The sequence below is a fragment of the Perkinsus marinus genome, assembly GCF_000006405.1.
Source record: "Perkinsus marinus ATCC 50983 genomic scaffold scf_1104296966226, whole genome shotgun sequence".
Classification (NCBI taxonomy): domain Eukaryota; phylum Perkinsozoa; order Perkinsida; family Perkinsidae; genus Perkinsus; species Perkinsus marinus.
The window spans coordinates 222,363-243,226 of NW_003204003.1; the positions used below are offsets into that span (position 1 = coordinate 222,363).

General features: G+C 51.8%; 9 protein-coding genes across 9 annotated transcripts in view; 3 read left to right on the forward strand and 6 right to left on the reverse strand.

Moving 5' to 3' along the window:
* Pmar_PMAR007698 (hypothetical protein) overlaps positions 1-476 on the reverse strand; it is a gene marked incomplete at both ends in the record, with an annotated part of 645 nt that extends 169 nt beyond the window's left edge. Inside the window, one exon of the mRNA XM_002769238.1 lies at positions 1-476. Coding sequence (XP_002769284.1) covers positions 1-476 — 476 coding nt within the window.
* An 838-nt stretch (positions 477-1,314) lies between these two features.
* On the reverse strand, positions 1,315-7,782 carry Pmar_PMAR007699 (dna polymerase alpha catalytic subunit, putative; the record flags this gene model as incomplete). The annotated part of the gene is made up of 37 exons (XM_002769239.1): positions 1,315-1,419; positions 1,486-1,577; positions 1,631-1,768; positions 1,815-1,948; positions 2,026-2,110; positions 2,156-2,309; positions 2,391-2,465; positions 2,512-2,673; positions 2,918-3,032; positions 3,078-3,207; positions 3,252-3,330; positions 3,388-3,545; positions 3,593-3,744; positions 3,788-3,916; positions 3,961-4,083; positions 4,172-4,284; positions 4,326-4,454; positions 4,506-4,656; positions 4,747-4,830; positions 4,878-4,991; positions 5,089-5,248; positions 5,295-5,394; positions 5,436-5,503; positions 5,553-5,731; positions 5,784-5,905; positions 5,963-6,022; positions 6,067-6,170; positions 6,215-6,276; positions 6,324-6,390; positions 6,456-6,608; positions 6,655-6,802; positions 6,853-6,966; positions 7,009-7,161; positions 7,229-7,342; positions 7,389-7,451; positions 7,511-7,630; positions 7,675-7,782. 37 exons carry the CDS (start codon positions 7,780-7,782, stop codon positions 1,315-1,317), a joined length of 4,317 nt encoding a protein of 1,438 aa, XP_002769285.1.
* A 103-nt stretch (positions 7,783-7,885) lies between these two features.
* On the reverse strand, positions 7,886-9,726 carry Pmar_PMAR007700 (conserved hypothetical protein; the record flags this gene model as incomplete). The annotated part of the gene is made up of 5 exons (XM_002769240.1): positions 7,886-8,304; positions 8,351-8,642; positions 8,692-8,869; positions 8,931-9,010; positions 9,059-9,726. 5 exons carry the CDS (start codon positions 9,724-9,726, stop codon positions 7,957-7,959), a joined length of 1,566 nt encoding a protein of 521 aa, XP_002769286.1. The 3' UTR covers positions 7,886-7,956.
* Positions 9,727-9,837: 111 nt separating this feature from the next.
* On the reverse strand, positions 9,838-10,814 carry Pmar_PMAR007701 (28 kDa inner dynein arm light chain, axonemal, putative; the record flags this gene model as incomplete). The annotated part of the gene is made up of 6 exons (XM_002769241.1): positions 9,838-9,915; positions 9,967-10,059; positions 10,109-10,306; positions 10,347-10,505; positions 10,585-10,698; positions 10,743-10,814. The coding sequence occupies 6 exons, from the start codon at positions 10,812-10,814 to the stop codon at positions 9,838-9,840; spliced, it is 714 nt and encodes a 237-aa protein (XP_002769287.1).
* A 303-nt stretch (positions 10,815-11,117) lies between these two features.
* On the forward strand, positions 11,118-12,663 carry Pmar_PMAR007702 (hypothetical protein; the record flags this gene model as incomplete). Its single annotated transcript, XM_002769242.1, has 4 exons — positions 11,118-11,267; positions 11,316-11,485; positions 11,530-11,712; positions 11,757-12,663. The coding sequence occupies 4 exons, from the start codon at positions 11,118-11,120 to the stop codon at positions 12,661-12,663; spliced, it is 1,410 nt and encodes a 469-aa protein (XP_002769288.1).
* Positions 12,664-12,757: 94 nt separating this feature from the next.
* Pmar_PMAR007703 (1-pyrroline-5-carboxylate dehydrogenase, putative) lies at positions 12,758-14,805 on the forward strand (the record flags this gene model as incomplete). Its single annotated transcript, XM_002769243.1, has 8 exons — positions 12,758-12,897; positions 12,941-13,109; positions 13,168-13,259; positions 13,361-13,454; positions 13,502-13,589; positions 13,640-13,782; positions 13,823-13,954; positions 14,005-14,805. 8 exons carry the CDS (start codon positions 12,758-12,760, stop codon positions 14,803-14,805), a joined length of 1,659 nt encoding a protein of 552 aa, XP_002769289.1.
* Positions 14,806-15,536: 731 nt separating this feature from the next.
* On the reverse strand, positions 15,537-16,306 carry Pmar_PMAR007704 (hypothetical protein). Its single transcript, XM_002769244.1, has one exon. It carries the CDS (start codon positions 16,276-16,278, stop codon positions 15,634-15,636), a length of 645 nt encoding a protein of 214 aa, XP_002769290.1. The 5' UTR covers positions 16,279-16,306; the 3' UTR covers positions 15,537-15,633.
* Positions 16,307-18,684: 2,378 nt separating this feature from the next.
* On the reverse strand, positions 18,685-19,818 carry Pmar_PMAR007705 (conserved hypothetical protein; the record flags this gene model as incomplete). Its single annotated transcript, XM_002769245.1, has 1 exon — positions 18,685-19,818. A coding segment is annotated over one exon (1,134 nt), but the record flags the coding sequence as incomplete, so codon positions are not given.
* A 78-nt stretch (positions 19,819-19,896) lies between these two features.
* Positions 19,897-20,090, forward strand: Pmar_PMAR007706 (hypothetical protein; the record flags this gene model as incomplete). Its single annotated transcript, XM_002769246.1, has 1 exon — positions 19,897-20,090. A coding segment is annotated over one exon (194 nt), but the record flags the coding sequence as incomplete, so codon positions are not given.
* Positions 20,091-20,864: the final 774 nt, after the last annotated feature.

Sequence of the window (20,864 nt, forward strand, 5' to 3'; positions counted from 1 at the left end):
ATAAGGGTGCCCGCTGCTACGCCCTTCTTGGACACACAGTGTTGACACTCATCGAAAATCAACGTGTCGATCGAGCCAGAATCCACAAAATTACAAGCCAGCGCACGGCGAAGGATTTCCGGCACGCAGACGATCACTTCGACACTCGCCAAAATATCTTTCCACTCCGTGCTACACCAATTGTCAATCCTCGGAGTCTCACCAGTGAGGACGCGTATCCTGCACCTCTGGTCATCGCCAATGTTACTGCCAATGTAGTCAGCTTGCTGGTGGCATAGGACCTTGTTCGGCGCGCTAAAGACACATATCTTTTTGGCCTGCCCATCGGCAACATCCCTCTGTTGCAGTGCTATCCGCTCACGCAGTAGCCAGACAGCTACCAGGGTTTTCCCCGAGCCTGTCGGCATGAAGGCCACCGTCGACTTGAACTCCCGTATCTTGGCGAGAACCTCAAGTTGGTAAGTGCGGAGTTCCATAACCGCTCACCAAGAACGACACAACTGAGCACAGACGGAGGGATAAAAGACAGCATCTAATTAGGTAGGAGTATTGCTTCTTGCTACACATCACCAATGGGAAGTAAATCAGCGGCGACTACATCATATGACATCCACACTCTTGATAAGATCAATCCCAAGCCTTATAGTCGCTAGAAGGGTCAGGAGGAACACAATGACTTTGAATCATATGGCCCTGTCGCCAGTGAGTTGAACTCCCTGGATGGTCTGAAACCCGACCAGCGGAGAACCGACTTATCGGACAACAATACAGTTCATGTTTTCGTTCTCAAGTTCACTGCTATAAGACACCGAGGAATTACACAGCGACACAATCGAGTAAATAGTCAAGCAAGGTGAACGACAGAAGTCACACGTTACACGCGTCTACCTGAAGACTCCACATCAATGGCTACCCACTTTAATTACCAACACAACATCATCGTTATGACAAACATGCACTGTGTTATTATTCAGATAATAGGCAACCATGAAAGCTACTACTCCAGCACCTAGCCACCCCTCGCGAACATAGAGAATAACGCTGTTATATTGATAACATCATAAGCATTCATAGACAAGTATTGCGCAGGGATACTCTCACACTCTGGTCGATGCTTTGCAGTCAGCTCTCGAAGATAGGATAGAACCTGCTCGACATTCACACCCCCGCCAGGTGCACTCACCAAACCCACCTCATGCACAGCTCTATTAGTATGTGCCGGTAGCTGCTGCAGTTTACCACGGCATCCTCCAAACGGACATCGAGATGTGCCTGAATGAATGTGATGGGGTGACACCATGGACACAGTGATGGTCAATGAGGCGTACCAAGCGGCAACTGACGGGTTACTCTTCCACAGCCCTCATCGTCGCAGCGGACCCAGCCTAGCCCGGCCTCTCTCGTGACCTTTCGTAGTATCTACACCGATACAGCAACATGCCATGACACATTCACTAGGCAGGCGAACAGTCATCTACGCCTCACCAGTGTCAACAGGTTGCGAATCAGCGCCGACGATATCTCCGCCGAGCACTTCACGCACTCCTTCTGTTTGATAGCGTCCGCAATATGGCAGACTGACGAGGGAAGAGACAAACCTTCTGCCCAGCTTACCATCATTCTACTATACCTGTCTTGCACTTATGGCATTTATACTGTCGTGCAGTTCCCGCAAGGAACTTTCTCGCATCAGAATACTTCGTATCGGTGTCTATGTTCTGTGACAATGAGGCCATCACCGTCTCGATATCATCGCCATCCCCCGTATCTGACCAAAGTGCCATCTACTCCACAAAGAACCGTATCGATCTCACTATTGTTGCTCATCCCAATAGATGCGAACTTGCTAGGGTCCAAGCCAAGGCACTCCGCCAAGTGGGCCGCGTCAGTGCCGCTCACTGGAGCGCACAGCCGCACTAGAGGTGGATGGATTTGGTGCGATTTATACCTGATAACGGGCTTCGATTAATGGCTGCCACCAACACACAGTCGTCCTCAACAGCAGACGCTACCTATGAACCCTACCATTGTGTGTCTATCTGTATAACAGATGACCCCAACTTCCTAACCTCATCAGGACTGCGAGCCCTCGCAGCGACAGATTGTGAATCTAATCATACGCACAACTGAACAGAACCAAGTTCGAAATACCCACCGTTGCCCAGAGCCGCTGGCTTAGTGTCGGGGTCGCCATCGGCGTCTGCCTTCGTCGCCGACTCCACAGGACGGGTGATAACATATGGTATCTCATTGCCGGGCCGAATCACATGGCCGCTCTCCATCATACTTTTCGCCACCATCACATGTGCCTCGAGATACGTAAATGTGGTCAAAAAAACTACCCCTCAATTTGCACGCATGCGCACGCCCCATGAGACGACTCTTCCTACCTGGCTCTTGGCATCTGGGTAATCAGCCGGCATCTTCGTCAGGGCTTTGGTAATAACATAGTCTTCCAGAGGTATCTGTATCCACTGACTGATCCAAGGAAATCTCAGGTCGGTTCGTCACTTCATCGTTATCCATCTTCAGGCTGATGCTCTTCACATAATCGTGCAGCCATTCCACCACATGCTCCGCTTCCTGAGCCGATCGATCGACATCCGCTAAACCGTTATCAGACGATGCAGGGGTTGGCGATTCAGCGCGAAGACCCAACAAGCATCGTAGGACCTACACGGGCAGACACCAACCTTCCACTCATAGACAACAAGTAAACAGCTACGTGTCGTTGTGACAATCTGAAAATTCTGAGAATTTCTTTGGAAAAAAATGTTGGATTCTGTATACCTCCACCCTAAAGTATGTCCAAATTCAGTGAGGGAACTTCTAAGCTCAGCTTAAGAGGACCAAACACACATTCCAACACTGTTGAAAACATGCCTCCTCTTAAAAGAACATATCCTTACAACCCCACCTCATCGCCCATCTTCTTAGAGAGAGGGCACCAGTCTCGCCTCACAAGGTCTAGACCTTTGTACTCCTTCTCGGCAATGCCCTGAGCCCAATCAATGACCTTCACCCCAGCGTACCTGCATCAACTTTTCGAATCACTCGTCACCGACAACTCGTCTCACTTCTTTTTCTTCAGCAACAGAAGCCTCTTGAAAACACCATCAACATCAAGCTCGAGTTTCTTATAGCGTTTGTTGATCTCAGCCATGATCTGCGCGCCGATACGCATGGCCTGGTCGAAGGCTTCCGTCCCTACCACCCCGAAATCCTGCATACCCAGAAACCCCCCAACCCACCAGTATGAACGAAAATAGAATCCGTATCACCATACACCACGTCAAGCCGTAGTTGGTTCTCTACTATGTCCACTGTTGCCTAATTCCAATACAAAATCGATAACAGCGCCATAAGCAATTACGATTCTCCACTAACCTGCAAAGTTTCCCTTCCTGTTCGTGTAATGAGGGCAGCGATAGGCTTAGCGTAAAAGCGACTATTGGAGAATCCAAGACAGCCGTACATGCTGTTGGCTGTAAGCTTCAATGCCTTCTGTCGGATATCCAATTGATTACCAGTCTTAGGGTTGCTACCTGATAGGACTCTACACCCATCGAAACAGCAAAATCAGCAACCCTACATGTCTTAAGAAGTTTCTTAACATCCTTCCTACTCTCAACCAACCGAGTGATCACTTGCGGCAATATAGCGTCTCCCTCACCCGGGGCTCTCTTGGGGAGCTCGGGGATAGCCCCAGCGTTCTCTTCAAGGGCCGAGTCGTGGGCATCCAGCCTGAGACCACCATAAACAGGCCCCGCAGGACCGCAATCCTTACCGCTCCACTGTCGTGAAACAGATATTATATTCTCTAATAATGGATGGATACAAGGAGTTGAAATCAAGGAGTAGCACCAACTTGTCATAGAGGCCCGCTTTCGGTTCGAGCACTAGACCACCGGCATACCTGAACTCACACCTACACCGACCGTACCAGACCTGATGACCTACGCCGCTTTCTTCCTCCGAGGCCCGGCAGTAGCCGCCTTAGTATCCCCATTTTCATCAAAGACATCAACTTGGTGGCTCTTCCGATCACCCGGTCTCTCCTTGTCAGGGACGATGAACTTCTTCCTGATACAATAAGTAACTACCGAATTCCCCTCGGAACTCATTCGAGCCTCCTCACTGGATGCACGCACGAACAACCGAACCAGTTTACCTATGGAACTCGTGCACAAGGAGGATTTCATTCCTCTCAGCCCGTTTGTTCTGCAGTGAGTGACTCCACAGATTCCCCGCCAGATTGGTCAGTTGCCTCGTCAACGACAGGACCTACTCGCCAAGCACGGAAGCAAGGACCCCTCCAAATCTACCTGCAGGGCCCAGCCGACCCGTAGTTGCAATACTGCATCAGTAAGCGTATGCTCAGCTAGGGCTGACAACGCCCTAGGGTCCTCGTAGAACTTCACCAGGGAGTCCAGTGATACAGGGGCACGTGCAGTCTGGCAATGAACAGAACACTGTCACTATCGCTCGTGCCAGACCGGCCTCACCTTCAGTAGCTTCATCGACAGACTACCCAGGTCGTACGTAGTCAACCTCATATACTCTCTGGCGCTCAAGTACGTATCACACACAAGTCGGCCCGCTGTGAGACTCCGTCCCAACCAAAGGCTGCCTCCACCAGCGTTGCCTCTACCATCCCTCTTCTTGCTGCCATGACCAAAAGGTAGATGCCCTGTCGGCCTGACAGCGCGTAAGGTGATGAGCCTTCCCATCACCTCAACGCCTCACCTCTTGAGACGGCTGAATTTGTGCCATGCCGGGAGTTTGTGATGCTGCATTCTTTGGACCAGAATGTCCAACCCGAAACCAAATCTGCGGTCCCACCCAATGAGCCCTGCATGCAACAGAGGTACCCTTACATGTTATGGCCCAATATGATATCAGGATCTGCCCTCGTGACCATGGCCGCAAGATGGCTCAACAAGGCACGTTCACTCGACTCCACCACAACATTCTGCATGAGAACAATCCAACTCCCGCCCGACCGCAGCTACTTGCCTTAGCCAGAGTCCCTTTAGAGAAAGTGACGCCGTCCATCTTCGTTACTGCCATGAACGTCTGCATACCTACCATACGAACCAACTGTAACAAACATCCCGCAGGGAACACCCACCCCGTCTTAGACATTCCTCGCTGGCCTCATCAACATCAAGAGTAGGATTATGGTAGTAAGCCACAACCGCTACCTCGTGCTGGGCCGTAGCTGCTGCTGCAGCTGCCGTCGACCGACCTACCATACCAGACCTCCACGAACGTACTCAAAATACCACTACCACCCTTTCCGGTTGGCGCCTTGCTTGCCTTCATCGTGTTAGTCTTAATGGACAGACTCATTATCGATAGAGGCGGCGGCGGGGGTGTCGAATCAGCAGCCACCTAAATCTATGTACTGAACTAATACGACTGATAGCAGTTACCACAGAAATGCCCTTTGTCCCTGTCTCTACCATCACTTCCCGAGCGCACCAGGATAGCTTGTTCAGTGCTGAGGCGGAGCGATGCACATCAATGGTCGCAGACTAGGGGAGACTCACTCGTAGAGGGGTTGAAAGACCCTGAGCTTATCTGAATCCAGCATGGGCCCATGATACGCCTCTTGATAAGGAAGAGCTCGGTCAAGGAGGTGTTGGTGCCAAACACGTGAGAGAATGACTTTCCTTCCAGGCCAGATGGCAGTGCAGGGCAGTTGGAGGAATACACGACCTTGAGGAACCTACCCCAAGATTCAGCCGCCGACCCCGAACCAGTGGATCATCCAGCCTCACCCTAGCCGGCCATGTGGTATGCCATGGACTTGGTCAAAGCAGTAGTTACGCCATACGAACTTGCACTTGTATCTATTCACTGCTGCCAACACTCCACCACTCTTCTTCCGCATCGATTCGAACTACAAGTAGAATCGCTATGAGCCGACCAAGACCATAAAAGCAGCAGCCAAGCTCACCTCCTGCATCACCGAGTAGCATGCCGCCTTGCACTCCGCTTCATCCTCCGACTGCTCCCTCTAAAGCACACACTTCCCTACCGGGTCTGAGCGTCCTGACTCACCGGAAGGAAGAAGCAATTTCGCATGATGTTGGTGACGACCACACAGCAGGACTCGTACTCAGCCCTACCCGACGACGCCTTACCATCTCGCCGTCGGGTCTTGCCTGAGACCACCACATCAAAGCCAGCACAGAGATATAAATGTTACCGAAGAGGTAGAGGGCTGGGGTCTTGTTCGGTAACACATCCTCATACACGTCGAGGAGGTACCTATCACCATGCAAGAACCCAATCAAGCTGCCAAGCCGACGGCTCACATCATGAGTGACCCATCCTCCTCCTCCTTCACAGCATCAAGGCCATGGTCCTCCGCAGGACTTGATCCTGAACATCAGGCCCGTACCATGGCCCTCACACCACGTTGACCTCGATAGGAGCCTCCTACCTACCCTGCGGACTAGGGGACGAAGCCTTCGATGGAGTCTCGTCAGCTTCATCTGTGATTAGCCAGGAGTCGCCGAAATCCACCACTTTCTGTGGAGTATCATCGCTGCACTTCACTCCACCTTCCCTCGTAACTTTCGGCTTGGGAGCCCCTGGGCCTGTAGACGACCAGTAGAATAGAACTAACAGCGGCTACAACCGCACTCGCGGGATCCTCCTTCTTCGCTACTGCCCTCGTTACTGGCCCATCGTTCTCTTTCATATTTGATGCCACCTCGACCGACGTGCTGCCCTCATCTACGCTCGTGCGGCGCCTCTTGGTGACAGACTTCGGAGTAGGCCCCACGAGGTCCTGTGGGAGAGACCAAGGGCATCGATCACTCTCAGTTATCGGTCACTCACATCCACCATACAGTCGTTGTTCTCAACCACAACTTCTTCATCCTCTGCCTTCACAGCACTGCTATCCTCCGTTACCCGGCACTCCTCAACAGGCCTCTTCCTATTCGAGGGCACCTGAGAGCTCTGAGAGCTGCCTCTAACTATCCCAACACCAACCCTGGCCGGACGAACCCCAACGCCTTCCCCTTGCTCCATTGCCAAGAGCTCATCCTCAAAACCCTCGAGCATGTCCTCAACTGCTGCTGTGTCGACCGGTGCCGAATCCTCTCCCTCCTTCGGTCGTGACGCTGGCTTGTTCCGAGGTGCATCCTGCAGCCAATACCACTCCAATAACAATTCTTAAGACACTGAGGTAAGGGGATGCACCTCTACCCACCTTGAAAAACTGTGCGATCCCCCTCTGTCCCTTCTCCCTCTCCTGCATCCTCCTAGCCGCCGCCTCCTGCTCCGCTTTCCTCTGCCTACGCGCCCTCTCCAGCATCTTCCTGGCCTACATCAACAGCCCACTCCCCAAGGAGGCCACCAACCCCTCCTACATTCTTCGATCCTCCCATCTCCTCCTCGTCATTAAGCCTCTCTAAGTCCGAGTCATACTCCTCCTACCACCACCATCACCACCATCATCCACACCCAGCGACCATCCACTACCAATACTTACCTCATCCCACAGCTCCTGCCCGTCATCGATATACCCACCACCATCGCCACCCTGGTCATCCACCACAAAGTTGTCATTCCGTCTGGCCTTACACAGCTTCCTGTACTCGTCCTCATCAACCTGACGATCGTGTCAGCACCCTCGAAGACAACCGAGGTAGTCACCTCCTCGACGATCCTGCCACTCTCCTTCACCTCGTACTGCTGTGACCGTTTCCCCCCACCAGCACGCAGCTCACGTAGCTGTTTCAGTGCATCTTTCTTAGAGGGCATCCCAATAAACGAACAAGTACTCACTACCCCAGAAGCCTTCCTTCATTGACACATTCGTAGCGCAACAACCAGAAACACCGAGAACGTAAGGCACGTAAGGTGGTGCAGTAATAGAGCCTAGTCTACATACTTTCCGGAGGGGCCTTAGTCTGGACCACACCCTCCTCCCAAAGGCTAGTCGTCAACCCTGATCCCAATTTCTGCATGTCGATCCAGTCCGGCCAGACCCGGTACATCTCCTGACAAAGCCGCGACCTTGTCCACACCAGAGACCTCCAGCGTTCCAGGAGTCCTCTTGCTAGCATCATCCGACATCATGTGCTGCGATATTTTATTATCAGCACAGTGGAAGATAAGGGTGGTGGACTCCAGCGTGTCCACGTCACTCTCGACTGCAATGCGTACCCATGCAGGATTACGCCACCGGACAAGGAGATTGCCCTGAGCAGCTGGGCTAGGGCCATGAGTCTTCGTCTCGCCAGCCCGAGGGGCAGGAGGCGTTCGCAACGCTACGAAGTCAACCTAACAACAACCTCTCCAAACATTCCAAAGATCTGTGCCTTATTACTGCGGTCTGATCAGCAGCATCATCCTCATCAACATACTCACTAAGCTTGGCTATCAGTCCCTTCACATGAGCCTTGAACGCCTTCCGAGCCTTCATCAGCGCCTCCGGATCCGCCTGCGTCTCCCCTTGAGGGGGAACGCTACCAACCTTAGCATCGACCTCCTCTTCCTCCTCCGTGGAGCTACCGTCCTTGCCAACCTCTACATCATCATCGCTAGCATTGTCATCATCACCCCCAGCCTCCAATGCTGCAGTCTCAGCTGTGACTGGGGCCATGAGTCGACCCATGTACCTGCCCAAACAGCAGTGGGTCATGACCCTGAGCACGACCATGGTACTACCTCGTCCAGTTGACGGGCACTCCCTCTCGGAAACCTACGTCCTCCTTCATAGCCTTAGCCAGAGCCCCCGGGATGAGGAGATTCTGGAGGAGCTCACCCCATGAGTTGTGGTAATAGGTGCTCACGGTAAGGTGATGCGAGTAACCCTCGGGTGACACGCAACCGAAGTGAACCGTGCCTATCACGATCAGAAGCATCCCGCTATACTATGCAGTCGCCCTCCAGCAGCAGCAGCCTACCTCTAGGAATATACAGTAGATCCCCCTGCTCAACAACCTCGTCGAAATAGGGCAAGCTGAGCTCTTCCTCAGTGTAGTCCCTATAAGGCAACAATAACACCACAGCTATCTAGTCGCCGCTATCATACCTGCTATACTCCATAGGCAACGGACCATCGTCGTCCGGAGAGTCATAGAGCCTCCACCTCTTACTGCCTTCCGTCTGCAGCATGAACACTTCAACATCGTCATAATGCGGGGCGAACCCCACCGAGTTGGCCGGGGTCAAGTACGAGTTAGCACCCCACAGAGTGCCGAAGTAGTTCTCCAGCCTTTCCATCAGAGCATGGCAAGGCTTACTAAACCGCTGAGGCTGCATGAACTGGCAGCTGACTCCATCCTCGAACTGTCCCTGCATATACTCTACAGTAGCCTTCTCGCCTTCTTCGCCATTATGCATAACCTTTACTCCAGCTTCCACCCGAGCAAAGTTAACGCTCTCACCAAAACGACACTCGTGTTTCGTAAGCGTCTTCTCAGCCATCGCCTTGGTCCAGACCCCTGAGTAGTAGTCTCGGGCGGTCGGTCGGCGCACATGGAGAGGTTTCTTCTCCCAGTATTCCTCGAAGAACTCCTCAACAGTGACCGGATGAATGAGCCAAGCGAACAGCTTCTCACCACAACTCGTAGCAGTGTTGCCCAGAGGGAACTTCAAAGAAGATGCCGCCTTCTTATGGGGACCTGCCGAAGTAGCCCCCTTGGCCTTCTTCCCACTACCTGTCGCAATAGGGGTGCTAGAGGAACGTTTTGAAGGCATTGAAAGGAACTAGAGAGACCCCACCCATAATTGTCCCATTGTAGTTACTACGAACACAACACGTTCGATAGACATCACAGTGCTGACCATGAGGACATCTACCACTCGCAACTACTTGCTCTTCGGCACAGCCAGAAGGGTCTCCAACTGCTCCTTCAGCTGACTGTTCTCCTTCCGCAACCGCTCCACCTACCCATCCCCTCACACCGTGACTGGTCTAACCCCCTACCCCCTGCCTACCTCGTCTTCGTGTTTCTTGTTGATTACACCACGCCTCACTTCCCCTCCCTCCTGAGCGTCAGTGATCTTCTCTTCAACCGCCTTAACACCATCCTGTACACACCAGCCAAGATCCACTTCTCCTCGAAGGCAGTCTGTCTACCTCGAGTTTCTCGATCTCGGCCAAGAGCTCCTCCATCTCCTTTCCTTCATTGAACCTACGCTGCTCCGCCATCAAGGCTTTTCGAATGCCGAATGCAATGGAGGACTCATAGAGCGACTGGTAGGCCGAGACGGTCATGCGGACCTCGTCCCTAACACGCAGGGCCAGCAGACCCCTCTCGGCACAACTGATGGTCATCTGGAGAAGGCCTTAGGGAGGGGTCTGTCCATCGGCTCACCTGACGGATGAGCTCGTCGAATGCCTGAGCATAGAGATCCTCGCGGACGGGGCAGATGCCCGTCTCTCTGGCCTGACGCTCCTGCAGCTTCTTATCCAGTTCCAACTGTAATGTCACAACGTCAACCCTCGTGGCTGGAGTGGACGATACATATTGAACCTAGCAGGCAAACGGGCTTCCTTAGTTGTGGTGCGGTGCGGCCTCAAACGGACATGGAACGTATCTTTTGGTATCTTACCCAGAGCCTATCCTCATCCGCCCATTCCCTAGGAGGCAATATCGAGTTGAGTATATCCTCCGTCTGGGTCATGCCTGGTACTTCCTCCACTGCTGCTTTCGGGGATGGAAGGCCCTAAGGACAACAACTCAGAAGTCATAGGAGGCGGGCCAGCCCACCTTCTTCCCACTCTTTACTCCAACATTGGCGATGGAGATAGGCGTGCTGTACTTTACCAAGGACGGTTGCATTCAGAACAACGCAAGGATGAGACCCACACTGATTCAAGCCCGGAAATTGCGTCGCTCCGCTCTGCCCGAGAACGAAAATTTGAGAATGCTGCTTCGCTCCGTCGCCCTCTATAGTTCAACGCAAGATAATGTAGGCGGCTCGTGGAGTTGAGGTGAGGGTACTAGTTTTAGTACTCGAACTGATCCCTAAATCGAACGAGCAACGCTCAAGCTCGTCGCATGTCAGTTTTTATTATGATCCCTTTCGATGGCTTCACAATCCCCATCATTTTCCTAACGCTACTCGTGGCCTACATAATAAGGATGCTCCTCTCGAGCAGACCTACCCCCTCCGAACCTAAACCATCGAAAGGAGTACCACTGGAGGCCCTACTTGCCAGAGACGTCCGGCAGAACCACGTTGAGTTCAACGAGAAGCTCCACCGAGACTTTCCTGAGCAACCCGTCGTGCCTGTGAGTCCATCGAATCACCAACCTCTCTGTGAACCTCTCTTCTGGCAGGTCCTGGGCAGCGAGCCTAACTTCTATCTCGTCCATACTATGAAGGCGGCTATGGAGGTCACCGCTAAGTCTGAATACTTCTCGAGTAACCCTTGGATGGACGGCCGCCTGGTTGCCCTCAACACGATGAACAAGACAGATCATGACAGAGTGTTGAGGACGGTTAAACGGTAAGGGGGAACTCGATCTGATGCCAGCCAGCTCGACATTCCAGGTTTTACGGTGCTTCCAAGGTCAAGAACGTTTATTCGGAGATCATCGATCGCGCCTTCGCCACTAACCGGCCCTTCCTCCACACTACTGGAGATTTGGTAAGGTGGGCTAAGCGTGTCCACATGTACACCTCGCTCTGTGTTGCTGGCATATCTGATGACCCTACTACTGAGCTGATCGACAGGTAGGCCCTCCTTTGGTCGGAAGGTACTCACCAGCCTGCCCCAGGTTCATAGCATACAACGATGTTGCTGTCCGTCTGGTCTCGCCCCTGGGAGGCATCGGTCGGCGACCAGTCCTGTCCTCAACCGTCATTCTCAGTTTCATCAAAGGCTTACTTGCAAGCATCCGTCCGACCCTGCGGTTGGTGATGGAGGTTGGGCTCTGGTCTACACTGCAGATCCTCCGCCCAGACGTGTCCCTGCGGCCTACCATACGGCCCTATATGCACGTATGGGAGTACCCCCACCTCCTCGCGCAGACTCCCGACTACTTCATCGCCCTCAATCGGGCCCTTCAATCACCAATGCCAGGAACTCCAACAGAGTCCCTCAAGGCCGCGGTACTTCTCGGCACAATTTCGACGGCGGAGGCGCTGACACTAATGGTCCAGTTGATGGTAAACATGACAACTGCCAACGGGTTGTTGAACCTAGCTTCTCGGATCGCTACTTGCGAGTCGAGCATGTTGCCGAGGCCTGGAGATGACGAAGGTGTTTTGGAGTTCTGTAAGGAGTGTATGAGGCTCGAGCCACCACTGATGCGGAACCCCCGAACTGTTATAAAGTCGGGCGCGACTATCGGAGGCATCACCATCCCGAAAGGCAGCCTCCTTCTTATCATGATAGGGGCCGCCAATGTAGATCCCGAGGCATTCGGAGAGGATGCGGGGGAGTTCAAGCCCGGCAGAGTGTCGGAGACTAACTCCTTGACATTCGGCTCAGGTCTGCATTACTGTCTTGGACGCTTCCTCACTGAAGCGCAGGCTCGTGCCGCGTACCCAGAGTTGGTAGGCGAGGACGGCCACCACGTGGTCATCGACGAGACCAAGGAGAATGAGCGTGTTTCTGACGTTGATGTTGGCAACTACGGTTGGAAGAGCCTCTATGCTGTTGTCAGTTCCCTACCAAAATGAGTCCACCCCATAGTTTCTATTTTTTCTGGAGGACTGTCGAGTTTAGATGGCCTTTCAATTTGTTTGCTAGTGTTAGTTCATTCACTCTCGCACTATGTTGATTTCACCCTCGAGGAGGTTCGTGTCCATGTGGCACGTGGCTCGTTCAGTTCGAGCCTTCACTTCGGTGACCGGAAACAACCTCGATTTCATCAATTTTGATCCTTACAAGACCGAAGGGGAGGCAGTCAAACTGTAAGTCCTGTTGTTATCGTTTGGGATCCGTTTTCTTCGGCAGCCATAATTTTTTGAACGGAAAGTGGGTGCATACCGCGAAGACCACGGACATTGTAGACCCCCTTACTGGAAAGCCCATGCTGAAAATGCCAAACACAAGTGTCAGTGAGCTCGACCCATTCGTCAAGTCCATGCGAGCTATCCCCAAGAGCGGTCTCCACAATCCCCTGGTAAGACCACCTTGACAGATGCATATCGTCTCAGTGAGTATTGGACTCACCCTCTCAGCGTAACGTAGAGAGGTACCGTCTGTACGGCGACATTTCACACAAGTTGGCGGCTGAGCTCCGCAAGAAGGAGGTTATGGATCACTTCGCTAAGTACGTGGTTCAATCGTTTTCCCTCATTGCTTTTTCCATCTCGGGCAAGTCGTACTAGTGTTGATGACTTGGTAGCTGGGCCCACTGATCGCTGTTTGCAGGTGCATTCAGAGAGTAGCCCCCAAGAGTTGGACTCAGAGTGTCGCTGAAGTGGACATAGTCCGTATATTCCTGGAGAACTTCTCGGGAGACCAGGTCGGCTGCCTATATCTATCGCCTCTCGTCCGACTAGCACCTGTCAGGTCCGATTCCTCGCGCGTGGGTTCACAGTTTCTGGAGACCGAGACGGTCAGCAGAGTCAGGGCTACCGATGGCCTTACGGCCCAACAGGTCGGCCCTTCCTTGTCATCACCATGTGTGTTGAATTGTTCTTTCATCAGCTCTGATCGCCCCTTTCAACTTTCCCCTTGAGATCCCGGTACTGCAGCTCATGGGGGCGCTTTATATGGGTAACCATGTCACATTGAAATGTGCCTCGATGACGTCGATGGTCATGGAGGAGTGGCTCAGACTCATGCAAAAGGTGGCTCGGTGGAGCGCCCGTAGCTGAGAGCACTCGATAGGTCGGTGCTCCATCAAGTGACGTTAATATGATACATTGCGGCGGGAAGGTGGCCGAGGCTCTCCTCATGGAAGGAAAACCACGCGTGACGCTCTTCACTGGCTCCAGCGTGGTCGCAGAGAGGTTGGCTACGGTAAGGCTGCTCTCATGAAAGATCTTCACTGTGCGCTGTTTGTCTGCCAGGTCACAGCCGGACGAATCAAGATCGAAGATGCTGGGTTCGATTGGAAGATCCTTGGTCCTGTTCGAAACATTTCGTCACAGCTCGAGCACGTCGCGTGGACATGCGATCAAGATGCTTACGCTCACACTGGCCAGAAGTGCTCCGCTCAGAGCATACTGTTCGCTCATCACGACTGGGTGGAAGCCGGCATCTTCCAGAAGATGGGTCAGATAGCCAGAGAGAGGTCCTTGGACAATCTCACAATCGGCCCCGTCCTCAGCCACACTACGGCTGATATTCGAAGTCATCAGGAGGAGCTCTTGAAGATACCAGGCGCTAAGGTCCTGTTCGGAGGCAAGCCATTGACCGGGCACACTATTCCCCAATGTTATGGGGCCTACGAGCCCACCGCTGTGTTCGTTCCTCTCGAGGAGCTAGTCAAGCCTGGACACTTTGAGGTATGTACTAAGGAGATCTTTGGACCTTTCCAAGTGTGCACTGAGTGGAAGAGTGATCAGCTGAAGCTCGTCTTGGACGCTACTGAGAGGATGAGTGCCCACCTCACGGCCGCGGTCGTTAGCGATGATCCACAAGTCAAGAACGCCATACTCGGGGTCACTGTCAATGGGACGACCTACGCTGGCGTCAGAGCTAGGACCACTGGAGCCCCTCAGAACCATTGGTTTGGTCCAGCTGGCGATCCGAGGGCTGCTGGGATTGGCAGCCCTGAAGCGATCAGATTAGTGTGGAGCTGCCATCGCGAAATTATTCAAGACGACGGTCCCGTGCCGGAAGGGTGGGTGCGCCCGACACCGTCCTAGATTGCACGATGGATCAAAAGACGGTAGTGGTCGATCTGATTGTTACCATGATGGAGAGGTTTCTTTGATGAGTCAAGTTTTTGCCTTCAAAGTGTATGCGGACCCTGTCGGGAGGAAAGGAAATGTCCCGGTTGACGATGGCCTCGGTCTGATAGTAGCATTACTGGTTCGTCTGAACGCTTATTGAGAGGGCATCTCGTGCATGGGTGACAGTCTTATACTAGTATCAGTAAGACTAGTAGACTACTCAAGCCGTATTGTCGACGTAGGACTTTCTCTCACACATGAGTAAATGCATGGCATTACGAGGCGATAAACATTGGTGGGAATCAAATACGGTAACCCCGGATAGTCCCACTGTGTCACGCTGAGAGCACATTATCAATTCCCTTGCCTGTGCGAGAGGAGATGAACAAGGTAGTTCACCTTACCTACTTCCTGGTAACCAATACATCTCGTTTCAACTAAGTTTGACAAGTGAATGTACAAGTGAGACAGCGTTAGTCGTGACGTCGGCGTGCTACACATCCAAATTTGCCGGATTTATATTTTAGTTTGTCGCACTGAAAAATATTACTTTCAAGTTTGCCACAACTAAAAGAAAGGTCGCTACGGTTGGAAATGATACATTCTGATAGAATCGCTCGAGTTTGACAATACACACTCAAGTTTACCAAAATGAACATGTTTATCTGTATCCTACTTGTGCAAACGCGACACATATGTCATGCTGGAATTGAGAGTTATGCATGGGTCTAGCTTTGACAAGTTATACAAACAAGCAAAGACTTCCTCGACCGTACAATAACACCGTCATATCATGCTCGTTCACTCGGCAGCAGGTGAGACACTGATTCTATGTTGCTGGACCGTGCTGCTGTAGACCACGTTACCCGGTTGCTGAACTGTGTAAGAAGGATTAAAGCTAGTCGGGGCGGTAGGATAACCAGCAGGAGGCATACCAGCAACGTGACCAGTCCACTTGCGCTCACGCTCCTGATGCTCTTGAACCATCTTCTGTTGATGAGCCTGGATATCGAGCTGCATGGCGGTGGTTTCGATCTGCATACGCTGCTGAATGGCGGCCTGTTCCAAACCTCTGTTATTGGTCTGATACTGACCCTCGAGATCGAAGAGAGCAGCTTGTCGCTCCTTCTCGATAGTTGCCTTCGTATACTCCATCTGCCTGTCATGATCAGCGTTGATGTGGGACTTCTGGAGCTGATACATCTGGTCATGTTGTTGAAGAGCGAGCTTGACACGAGACTCCAACTCCCGGAGAGCTTTCTCCTTCTGTTTCCCCACAATCTTCTCGTCAATCATAGGACCGGATGGAGGAGCAACAGCGGAGGCAGTCGTAGGCTGATTATAGTAGTAGGCAGATCCTGTTGTCGGCTGAGGAGAGTAGGTGGTGCCAGCTGTTGCCTGAGTAGAACTGGAAGGAATATGCTGGGCGGTGACTGAAGCGCTCATAGTTAGAAGATTTCAGAATGGATCTGGATAGAACACGGTATCTTACGAAGGCATACATCTGGAGTGACCATCAATATCGTCTGCATACGTCAGTTACTGACGAGTGCGGATGATACCAAACATGAAACGGCTTGGGCGCGCGAGAAATGGTTTTGCGCTGAAATGTTGGATACTCATTTCGGGGCCCATTTCACAGGGATTTCTGACCTAATGCCGCAGAGAGGGCGCACCTAACGTTTTAGGTGCACCTAGTTAGGTGCCTTGCACCTAACGGCGAGGTGATTTCATAACAAATGTACCTACCCCGCCTTACGCACCTAAACGTAAGGCGCACCTTACGATTCACCTAGGTGCACCTAACAGCTCGATAAGTTACGGTATACTATGGATTCAATGGGATGGGCATGCTGATCGAAATGGTCTTATAACGAGCAATACATGATACAACAATCACGTCTTTCTGATTCAATGGGATGGTGGAGAATTCAAGTGTCTGTAATCGGTTAACATGGCAAACGACATATACGTGCTCTGCTACAAGTATGCCCACAAAGCAACAAAAAGTCGAAAATGAAGTCAAAAAACGCTGCGCTGGATTTGATTCTCCGCGGAGAAACCGCACTGGGTTGGGTATAAGCGTAGCGGAAGAGCAAAAATGGAAAGCTGGAAGGCATTAGCTGCCGTAAGCCACCTCCGGAGGTACCTTACGCTTAGGTCCGTAAGGTTCGTAAGGTGGGGTTCCTAAATCGCCTTAGTGAAATCACCTCACGTTAAGAGGTGGCCCTTGCACCTGATAGGCACAGGACCTATAAGGTAGGCCACCTTAAGGTCCTTCGCCTTACCGTAAGGCCCCGATTTCCAGCCTTTGTGAAATAGCCTAAGCGCTGTTAGGTGCAAAAATCGCCTAGCGCCTTACGATGCCTAACCGAGGCTCGTGAAATGGGCTTCTTGTGAGAGGGCAAAGCTCGTTGCTGCGCTCCGGAAGTCGTTTCGTTCCAACTCGAAGCAGTTCCTGTCGAAAGAGGCTTTATGCAGATTCTTCTTCTTGCTCGATCCGGTCGTCAACTTCTTTCCTCATTCCTATCTCAATCAGAGTCTTTGGACTACCGATAGCTTCACCCTCCCAAGCTAGTAGCGTAGCCGAGTTAGTCGTACCGGTCCCATCCAATGGGAAAGTTTCCACTTCATTCATTCCACAAACTGCTTGTACCCTGAACTGAGCGAGCTAGGGCCCCGGACCGGATGAACGGGTTCTGCCAGTAGTAATATAATGTTGATTAATTGTCAATGATTACCAGCTGTTGCAACCAATTACTGTCTCGGGAACCGTCTTATCCACTACGCCAGGACCTCCCCTTATGCACCGGAGCAGTAATAGATTTGATTCATATCTTCTTGCTTGAATCTCTATCAGAAGGATCGCCTACATTATATCATGGAGACTCATACTCCGGCAGCAGTATTCACGAAAAGACTCTGAGCGTAGTGGTTGTCGAGAACAAGTGGATCCGACTGAACTCCCCCGATTTCGAGGTCCTAAACTCTGGGGAAATGCGTTTCCGAGAGTTCTAGTAAAAATAACGGCCTCCAACCCATGAATTCAACGCCTGGAATGGTGTACGAGAGAACAATACTAATCTGCGGGAATATCCGATCCTGAAGATGTATTCAGTACAGTAGGCTATTTGCAGGTCATGCGCCCAAGTCGGCGACGGCATTGGAAATTGAAATGACACTCCCACAGCTTGATCGCGTATTTGGAATAGGTCTACTGTAGATATTCGAGAAATTGTTGGGAATTCTCCCTTGGCTTCTCAATGAAGGCATGATAGTTAAAAATACGGGACTCGCTCAGGACGGCACATTAGACGAGTTTAACTTAACCCCCGACTCACAATATCTAGATCAGATCGAATAATGATCATAACTGTAGTTGTGCAGAGTGCACAACTATGGAATCTTAGCTTAGCTCGGAACTAGTTGAAGATTTTATGAGTACGATTGTAGATAGAATCTCTAAATTCCATTAACCATCACCTTGAGTTCCCAAATGGTTAACAATAACACAAATACCGACTCGAATAAAGAATCCACTCAATGAGAGTCTACTTAACTTTGACCGTAAAATCGGCAAATCTCGCCTATTCGTGAGGATAAGACATGGGGAAATATGATAATCGGGATTTATGGAATGATCTACGTCCAAGATAACATCACATCACAATCAGTCGCAGTGACGTGGGAGGTTATGGCCCCAGCAAACATTAGGAGATGCCCAATATTTGCAATGAGTCCGCTCGTACGTAGAGTTACAGAAAGCATCGCATTACAGGCCCGACAGAGTCGAGGTATTGAAGACGGTGGTGGGAGATACCGTTGACGGCGGTGGATGGGATGAAGTATTACCGCATGAACAGGGGATATTAGTTCCAAAGCAAACACTCGGAGTCTGCCAGTACTTGCAATAGCTTCCCTTCTTCATTTTGGCACAATAGGCATCGCAACCAGGACCCACAGTGGTCGTCGTGGCAGCTGTGGGACACGGCGGACTAGTAGTAGCTGTGGTACACGGCGTGGTAGGCGGAGACACCGTTGGCGTCGGCGGATGGGCTGTAGTTTTTCTGCATGAACAGGGAATATCAGTTCCAAAACAAACACTCGGAGTCTGCCAGTACTTGCAATAGCTTCCCCTCTTCATTTTGGCACAATAAGCATCGCAACCAGGACCCACAGTGGTCGTCGTGGCAGCAGTGGTACACGGCGTACTAGTAGTAGCTGTGGTACACGGCGTGGTAGGCGGAGACACCGTTGGCGTCGGCGGATGGGCTGTAGTTTTTCCGCATGAACAGGGAATATCAGTTCCAAAACAAACACTCGGGGTCTGCCAGTACTTGCAATAGCTTCCCCTCTTCATTTTGGCACAATACGCATCGCAACCAGGACCCACAGTGGTCGTCGTGGCAGCAGTGGTGCACGGCGTACTAGTAGTAGCTGTGGTACACGGCATACTAGTAGTAGCTGTGGTGCACGGCATAGTAGTGGCAGCTGTGGTGCACGGCGTGGTAGTGGGAGACACCGTTGACGTCAGTGGATGGGTTGTACTTCTAGCGCATGAGCAGGGAATATCAGTTCCGAAGCAAACACTCGGGGTCTGCCAGTACTTGCAATAGCTTCCCTTCCTCATTCTGTCACAATAAGCATCGCAACCAGGACTCATAGTGGCCGTCGTGACAGCAGTGGTACACGGCGTACTAGTAGTAGCTGTGGTGCACGGCGTAGTAGTGGCAGCTGTGGTACACGGTGTGGTGGTTGGAGACACAGTTGACGTCGGTAGATGGGTTGTAGTTCTACCACATGAACAGGGAATATCAGTTCCGAAACAAACACTCGGAGTCTGCCAGTACTTGCAGTAGCTTCCCTCCTTCATTTTGGCACAATACGCATCGCAACCAGGACCCACAGTGGTCGTCGTGACAGTAGTGGTACACGGCGTCGTAGTAGTAGTAGTAGTAGCAGCCGTGGTACATGGCGTAGTAGTAGCTGTGGTACACGGCGTGGTAGTGGGAGGCGTGGTTGTAGTAGAGGGCGTGGTAGTGGTGGTAGTTGTTGTTGTGGAAGTCGTAGTGGTAGTTGTGATGGACGGCGTAGTAGTGACAGCAGTGGTACACGGCGTAGTAGGGACAGCAGTGGTACACGGCGTAGTAGTGACAGCAGTGGTACAATGCGTAGTAGTAGTAGCCGTAGTGCACGGCGTAGTAGTAGCTGTGGTACACGGCGTGGTAGTGGGAGGCGTGGTTGTAGTAGAGGGCGTGGTAGTCATAGTGGTAGTTGTTGTTGTGGAAGTCGTAGTGGTAGTTGTGGTGGACGGCGTAGTAGTGACAGCAGTGGTACACGGCGCAGTAGTAGTAGCCGTGGTGCACGGCGTAGTAGTAGTAGCTGTGGTACACGGCGTGGTAGTGGGAGGCGTGGTTGTAGTAGAGGGCGTGGTAGTGATGGTAGTTGTTGTGGACGGCGTAGTGGAGGTTGTTGTAGTTGTGGTAGTGCTAGAAGGCGTAGTAGTGGTGGATGGCGTAGTGGAGGTTGTTGTAGTTGTGGTAGTGCTAGAAGGCGTAGTAGTGGTGGTAGTTGTAGTGGTGGACGGTGTAGTGGAGGTTGTTGTAGTTGTGGTAGTGCTAGAAGGCGTAGTAGTGGTGGTAGTTGTAGTTGTCGTAAACGGCGTAGTGGTTGTTGTTGTAGTTGTTGTAGTGATAGAAGGCGTAGTAGTGGTGGTAGTTGTAGTGGTGGACGGCTTAGTGGAGGTTGTTGTAGTTGTGGTAGTGCTAGAAGGCGTAGTAGTGGTAGTGGTGGACGGCGTAGTAGAGGTTGTTGTAGTTGTGGTAGTGCTAGAAGGCGTAGTAGTGGTGGTAGTTGTAGTGGTGGACGGCGTAGTGGAGGTTGTTGTAGTTGTGGTAGTGCTAGAAGGCGTAGTAGTGGCGGTAGTTGTAGTTGTCGTGGACGGCGTAGTGGTTGTTGTTGTAGTTGTGGTGGTAGTTGTTGTAATGGTGGAAGGTGTAGTAGTAGTAGTAGTAGTAGTAGTAGTAGTAGTG